The sequence below is a fragment of the Drosophila persimilis genome, unplaced genomic scaffold (genome assembly GCF_003286085.1).
Source record: "Drosophila persimilis strain 14011-0111.01,24,50 unplaced genomic scaffold, DperRS2 tig00000124-arrow-pilon, whole genome shotgun sequence".
NCBI classification, from domain to species: Eukaryota; Metazoa; Arthropoda; class Insecta; order Diptera; family Drosophilidae; genus Drosophila; species Drosophila persimilis.
Genome location: NW_020825294.1, coordinates 1,364,087 through 1,371,806, shown reverse-complemented (window position 1 = coordinate 1,371,806; position 7,720 = coordinate 1,364,087). Strand labels below are relative to the sequence as shown.

Genomic DNA, 7,720 nt, shown 5'->3' with positions numbered 1-7,720 from the left:
GTTGTCATTTCAGTGGAAAAGTGATTTACTTTGGAATAAGAAATTAGATAGAGAATACCGATACAGAAAACTATAAAATTAAGAAAAAGTATTGCAATTTTCAACTGTATTTCATTCGAAATCTGTGAATGAACAAGAGTGACTTAGAAAGGATTAAAGATATAAAAGAGGAGGATTACAGGATAAAAATCATTAGAAAATAACATATCTTCCAATGAAAACAAGGAATGAATGAATCTGGAAATAAAGATAGTCATAAAAAACGATTTTACTTAGTCTGCAGCTTTAAATAATTGCAGATACTGGTAGCAGATATTGAAAATCCAAAAAAAATCATAAAAAAATTCACAAAAATAATCTCCCAAAAATCCCATCAAACATCATCATCAACCCATCATATCATCCATCGGTGAACTGCGGCGGCTGTCAGTTGCATTTTGTAAAAATTATGTGAAATGTTCGTCGTTTTAAAAGTGTCGTTGACACTGCACACTGCACAAAAAGAGAGCTTCCAGCCTGCCTGCAGCAACTAGATATGTGGCAGACACTGAAAGTGACACAAAACAATGAGAGAAACAGAAACATAAGGAGTGGCAGTGCCAGTGCCAGTGCCAGTGCCACACACCGGAGTTGAGAGCTCCTGACAGACAGGTCGGTTCATCAAAAAACGTACCACAAAACACTTGGATAAACTTATTTTCTGTTTTGTTGATGCCAAAGGCTTAGCCAACAATGGTTTGTTTTGGGATTAATAAAAGTATATTACGAGTATTATCCGTAGATCTAAAAGCGTTTGCATACAAGTTTAAATGGCGGAAAATTGTGCAAATTCAAGTTCTTTTCACTAAATTTTCCTGCATACAAACTCTTTTATCCTTACTCAAGTAAAATGCTCACGTAGCTAGCCAAAAAGGAAGATAGAAATCCAAGCAAACTATCTGCAAAAATACCCCGAAAAAGAGAGCTACATTACACGGTCAATTGGGAACTGATTGAGAGGTGCAGACAACGAGCTGCTATCCTGTACAGATTGATGGAAGAAGTCTCCGTGCTTTGGGGAGGAGCAACAACCTGGGAGACGCTTGAAAAATCTTCAATGCACAAATACAAGTACACACATACGAGTAGTACATGTTTAGCCGCTGGGCCGCCGCAAAGTATGCAACGAGTATGCCTGTTTTCTGCCTGCTTCGTGTCGTGTGTAATTTTGAGCGATATAAATAAGTAATTAGCACATAGTGCCCAGCAGAGGTGCACTGACATGTCAAACATTACACAATGTACACATACACGTACTCATACCACATTTAATGGCCTGCTTAAAGTGCAATTTACTTTCAAGTCCTTTGTTCTTGCATAATGGTGATGCTGTGCTTCCTTCGCCTTATCTTTGTGCAACCAAGGAGCAGCGACCTTCTGTGTGGGAAACGAAAAAGTAATAGACACCACCAAAAAGAAACAGTCGATTGTGGATTTTCCCTGCCTTTTGTGTACGTAAGTGTTTTGAGTATCTAAAATGCATGTGGCATAAATAGCTTTAGCATAAAGAACCTCCGGTGAAAGATGCCATGCAGAAGCCATGGAAATTATCAATTACCTGCCAGCAACAGTCCAGCCAGTCATATAAGCTGTGAATAAACTGTAAACTCTTACTCATTTCTATTTTAATTCCATAACTTTTCAGACACACCAAACCACACAAAACTTCCCCATCTAATGGAAAAATTGAATTTCCCACAGAGAGAGAGAGGTCACACATCAATTGCTGCTGAAGGATCGAACATTTGGCCATTAGCCAACAAACAAGTAAGTACTTAACAAGTCTCTCCACTAATTGCCCAGACACAATCGATAATGACACCAAAACTCCATTGAACATTGAACCAAACACCAAACATCACTTGTCAATTGATTTAGCAAAGCAAATTCTTGTTGATTAGAATACTCGTCCACAGTCCCAGGAATATTGAATGCAATTTGCGAGAGAAATTTATCTAATATGTAAGATAAATTAAAAGATAGATAGATAAATTATCAAATATATGGAAGTAAGACATAGAATGGGTAAAGTACATTTTTTTTTATACGATTAAATTTGTTCATGCAACTCGTTATTTTTACATACCAATACTCTTATACATATACTGTTGCTATATGGAAGTTCGACTGTACTTATATTTATTTTCCTACATCTACTTAATCTTATGATATAATATATACATTTAATTACTGTTATATTTGTTCTACTAATAATACGCTTTGATCTGCATGTTTTACAGGGAAATTCATTATTCTTTTCTGATTCTAGACTATACCAAATAGTTTTGCATAAATCCCAAAAAAGCTTCTTCTATATGAAAATAAAAAATACAAGTAAAAACAGGTTGCTCTACAGTTTATTTTTTGCAAAAGTTTATTCTGTGGATTATTTGCCACAAAAAAGAGCTGAAAACAAACATAAATATGTGCTCTATGCAAGTTAATTTCATTTCAGATATATGTAGCTTAAAAAATTACGCAACTGGCAAAGTGAAGAAGTGCAACTTTATTCCTCCTTGATTGATGGAATGTCCGTGAAATTATGTAAATGAAAGCCACAATGTGCCAGCTTCAGTGCCAGCGCCAGTGCAAGGCAATAAGCGACCAATTTTCATTGCTCAGTCGAGTGAAATAAGCATCGTGGAAATTCCGGACAAGGACATCTGGGGATGGATGGTGTTCGAGAAAGGAATCTGTCAGTCGTCTGTCTTTTTGTCTGTCTTTCTGTCTGGCGACTTAATATTAAAACGGATACGAAATAATGGCATTGAAGTGTGGCCCTCTGCAGTGGCAGTGGCGTTGGATATTCCGATTGGTATTGCGATTGGGATTATCGTTGCATATGGCCATACACGGCCATTCAATCAGGCAATTAACATTAATTATGATATACGCTCGACGACTGGAATCATTTTCCTTTTGGCCATGCCATCACACATGTCGTATACTTCATTTCATTTGGTTTCGCATTAAAAGCATTTTTGCGGCTACAGCTCCCGAAATTCAATTTCTGTTTCTCCTTTCTACCCATTTCTCTCACTTGCTACCCGATTGGCTCCCATTTCTGGTTTTTCTGCGACAATTTGCGCTGATGATTTCCCCACAGGCTGTTCCGTGGGGGTAGGGGTTGCAGGAGGAGGTTTGTAATTAATGCGGATTCTCCTGCTCCCTAGCATGGGAATTTTGTGAGGGAATGTGTGTGAATGTGTGAATGTGGCAATCGATATGACAATTTGGTGCACCATCCATTTTCCAGTCTGCTAATTGGAAGGTAAAAGCTCTGGGGATATGGGCATGTGAATGTGGCTACATTTTCGGTTGCTTTTGTAACTCAAATATTACGTTTTGATTGCCCAGCATTCAATATTCGAATGCCACATACAAAACGTTATTAAATGTCGATATATTTTCCTAATTAAAAGGAAAACTTCAAGTATTTAAAGAATGTTTTTTGGTCACAGCATTGATATTCGTAGATGTATGTTTTATTTTATTACCAAAGATGCATCCATACCTTTTATTATTTGACTATAGATCGTCGCGAGAATGTCTGTCTCTCAATGCAGATATTGACACTTACATCGTTAAAAAATGTGTCAAGTTTAATTGATGCATCATATCTTGTTATAGACAACACTCAATGGCATAACGGCGGAGAATATTTATAAAAAATATGAAATTTGTTTGTAGGAATAATATTTCAGGCTATAACCATATACAAATTCTAGCTTTAAATAACCGCTTCACATATTCTAATCAATATTTCAGCATCTACAAATGTACATATGGAAATTCGTATTCCTTTAACAGATTTTGTATCTCTAACGAACTCTTTTGTGGCTCAGTTTTTATGGCAGTTTCCATTGCCATTTCCATTTTTTTCTCTTTGAGGGTCACACAGCACCGCGTATTCGGTTTGTTAGCTCTCAAAGTCAATTAGTGTAATTAATTCCTCACTTCATGCTGGCATCTCTCAAACACAAAAAAAATAGTGAAAGCTCTGTGTGTGTGCGTTTGGCCAAAAAGAGAGAAATTTTCTATATATTCCTTTTTGTGTGTGTGACAAAAATTTTGCCAAAAAAATGGCACAAAATGTAGCCATCGAAATCACTGCAGATCTGCTCTGTGATTGCAAAGACTTTTATTTATTTTTGTCTGTGATTTTGGCTTAAAAACGAAGCAAAAGATACAATATAGAAGAAATAGGTATGCAAAGAATCTTCTCTGGTATACCAATAAGTGGATAAGTCATTGGCTTATTGCATTATAGGACTGTTTCTAGACCTGTAAATATCAAAAGAAAGCGAAACCAAAAGTTCAACCAACAATTGAGATACTGAAATGAGTTTCTAGTTTCCTCATTAAGGGGATGTGGCAAAATCTGCAGCAGAGCGAAGGAAGACCAACAATCAGGCAATCAGACAGCCACTTAAATCGCTTCCTGTGGCATGAGCAGCAGTCGCAATCCCCAGTTTTGCTTAATAAATTATGCAAATTCTTTTGTAACTCAAGATTGATGCTCGTGAAAGAGAGTTCATTGAGAATTTCCTCATTTAAAGCAATTATATGAAAGGGAAAATGCCTTTTGTAGAGGTTCCAATAAAAAAACAGCAACATTTAATATGCATTGATACATTTATTGCAATATCTAAGAAAACTGAATAACCTCATGATCAGTCCATTTGACCCTATGCTGAACTTTAATATGGGGCATCGAATAGATCAACTTATTCCAGAAATTGGGGTCATCTCGCTTGAGGTACGTGTTCAGCACCATGTAGGTCCGCAGTTCGCTGTCCAAATCATCAAAGTTCTCCACTTCCGGATAGAGGACCACAATAAGCCGCTTACATCGATCCTGGGAGGTGGCATGCAGAGCAAGGCGGAACTCCAGTCGCCCCCAAGTGGACTTCAGGAAGTGGTTCGTCATCAGGATTATGATGCGCCTTGAGTCCTTCACAGATTGGCTGATGCACTCTGGAATGGACACGCCCAAAAGCCAGTCGCGCAGATAGAAGCAGAGTTGGAACTTCTGGGGGCCATTCTCCAGTCTCTCCACAAACTCCTCAATCAGATCCTCGTCTTTGTGGGTGAAGGATAGAAATGCATCGAACTTCTTCCGTTCGTCGAGTTCCCGTCGTGCAGCGAGGCTCAGGCATACGCCGTGCTCGTAGAACCAGATCAGGAGGGGCTGTTTGAAGTAAATCATCAGGTTTATGGTCAAGATCATTAACATGAACGAAACAGTGAGGGTCACATAGTGCACGAAGCCAGAGGGGCATACTGAACTCTCATCCGTTTCGATCAGGAGGTTCCCTGTGTCTCCGCAGGTGATATTTGTGACATCTCCGATTCTGGGACCACCTCCCTTCACGAATCCCAAGAAATCTTTCTCCTCGCAAGTGCAAGCCCAGGGATTTCCAGACAGGAATAGCTTCAGATCTGACGATTTCGATCTCTTTTCAAAGATATCTAGAGTCTTCCTGTTAATTACAGCAATTCTGTTGTTTCGTATGTCCAGATACGAGAGGTTTCGTGGAAGATTATCGATTTCCGTTAGTCGATTGTTGGCCAGAAAGAGTCGTCCCACATTTGCGTACCCTAGCCTCGAGTCATTGGGCAGTACACGGAGTTTGTTGTTCTGAAATAAAAGGGTCGTTGGGCCGTACATCGGGATAGGTAATGGTGGTATCTCCGAGAGGTCTTCCCCACTGCAGTCAACGATAAATTCCATGGAGTAATAATTTCTGAGGCAAATGCAGTCGTCGGGACATTCTCCATCGAAGTGAGAAAACTCCAAGGCTGCAGCATATTTCCTCGCGTGATTTACGCGTCCACGCAGAATCAATAGAAAAGTCGTCATCTTCCAGAAGCAATGCCAGGGATCATCCGTCAGGTGCATGTTTCTTCCACGTTCTATGAGAAAATTGTGGATCTGGCTGTGACTTCTTTCTTGAAACGTTAATATGAAATTGTAGTAGTCCGAAGATGGCTTCTCATCGCAATACGGAAAAAACAGATTGCCGAAACTATTGAGGGAGATATTTTTGGCCATATAGTCCACTAGCTTTTTATCAAGTGTGGAGATGTTGTTAAAGCCAATGTTCAGATGCTCAAGATGTACGGGGAGCTGGCTTATCTCTAGATTATGCAGTTTGTTATCCGAGACATCCAATCGCATCAAATGATTATAGCCGGGAGTCGATTGGCTGGGCAGATGCCTGAGATTGTTTCCGCGAAAATTAAGCGTGGGGGAGCCTGCAATTGGCCTTGGCAAAGGAGGTATTTCGTTTAAGTTTCTTTCGCTGCAATCAATCGTAAACTCCCTCTCGTACCGCATATATCTGCATTCGCATACCTCCGGGCAGCGTCGTCCATGGACTCCGCGTGTGAATAGGCAATAGAAGGAATTCTCTTTGCACATAAATGCTGTGATATTTTCATGGGTATCAAAAATTGAACCGTGAATGAACTTCAGCTTCGAATAACTCTCAAAATATCTCGTCTCGATTACAATCTCTTTGCCGCTCATAACGAAAAGCTCCAAAGTCTTTTGCAGATTCTCCGAACTGAAAACGTAATATACAAACTTTTATAAAAAGAAACCATTCAGAGATATTACGAACCTCAAGAAACTTTGATTCCTAACAAGTGTGTTTGTAAAATTTAATATTTTCAAGCTTTTCAAATCACTAAAAGTATAAGATGTGAGATTTTCCATCTTTAATCCTTGAAAAGTAAGCAGATTTAATTGTGTTTTGCCTTTAAAAGTACCATCTTCCATCCAGAACTCGGGAGTTTGTGACCTTCCTTCATAACGAATCTGAATTGATTTCAGGTTATCCATCGTCCTTCGAATATAACTATTTGCGGCATGCGAATTTATGATATTCTCAACAGAAAAAGGGAAGATTAAAGCCAAATGAGAAGGACCATTCTTTAAATCGGGTTCAGCTTCAAGTATTATCAGATCTCCAGAATATATTTCGTATTTGAGGACTTTGGAAGCCCCAAAATCTCTAATATAATCTATTCCAGGTCGAAATCTGTCATCTTTAGAGCTCGGGATTCCAGTCACTGTTAAACTTTCGAGTTCCGTTCCACTTTTATCGGTAAGTGAGGTTATATTCGATTCTATAGACCCTCGACGCTCTTTCCACTTGATCCTTAAATGCCCGGATTCCAAATCCATTTGAAAATGATTAGTTACGACAGTATTGTTCGTCTTTAGGCAGAATTTATCAATGGATCCCTGACAATAGATGTCACAGTAATCCTCTCGGATGTTCAGCAAATATGAGTCCGATTTGGGGATCGCACAGAAATATATCTCTGTGGTTAAAACAAGAGGAAGTAATGCCAATATATTCCGCGACATATTACAATGCAACTGCAGTATATGGATGTTGAATTTACACTAATTTTGTTTGGCACAATCGCTTGTAGCTTAATGTTCTCCCATTTCTCAACTAATGTTTGCGAATCTTGCAAAGTTAAAATTTGAAAAAGTAAACAACTCCCTAAAGGGTAATTTAAAATAAACTTTTCCTTCGATAAGAAGAATTTTTAGACAAAACTCAAATCAAAATTCATTAATTGTACAGGAAGAAGGCCTGAATTGTAATGCAATTTAAATCGCAACACAAAAACACTTTCTAGATGGGAAGGACACCAATTGGAA

The 7,720-nt window shown here is 38.6% G+C and overlaps 1 protein-coding gene across 1 annotated transcript; it reads right to left on the bottom strand.

Annotated features, from left to right (window-relative positions):
* Nucleotides 1–4,687: 4,687 nt before the first annotated feature.
* On the bottom strand, nt 4,688–7,417 carry LOC6593630 (protein toll). Its single transcript, XM_002019060.2, has 2 exons — nt 6,666–7,417; nt 4,688–6,608 (listed from the first exon to the last, which is right to left on the bottom strand). The coding sequence occupies exons 1-2, from the start codon at nt 7,415–7,417 to the stop codon at nt 4,688–4,690; spliced, it is 2,673 nt and encodes an 890-aa protein (XP_002019096.2).
* Nucleotides 7,418–7,720: the final 303 nt, after the last annotated feature.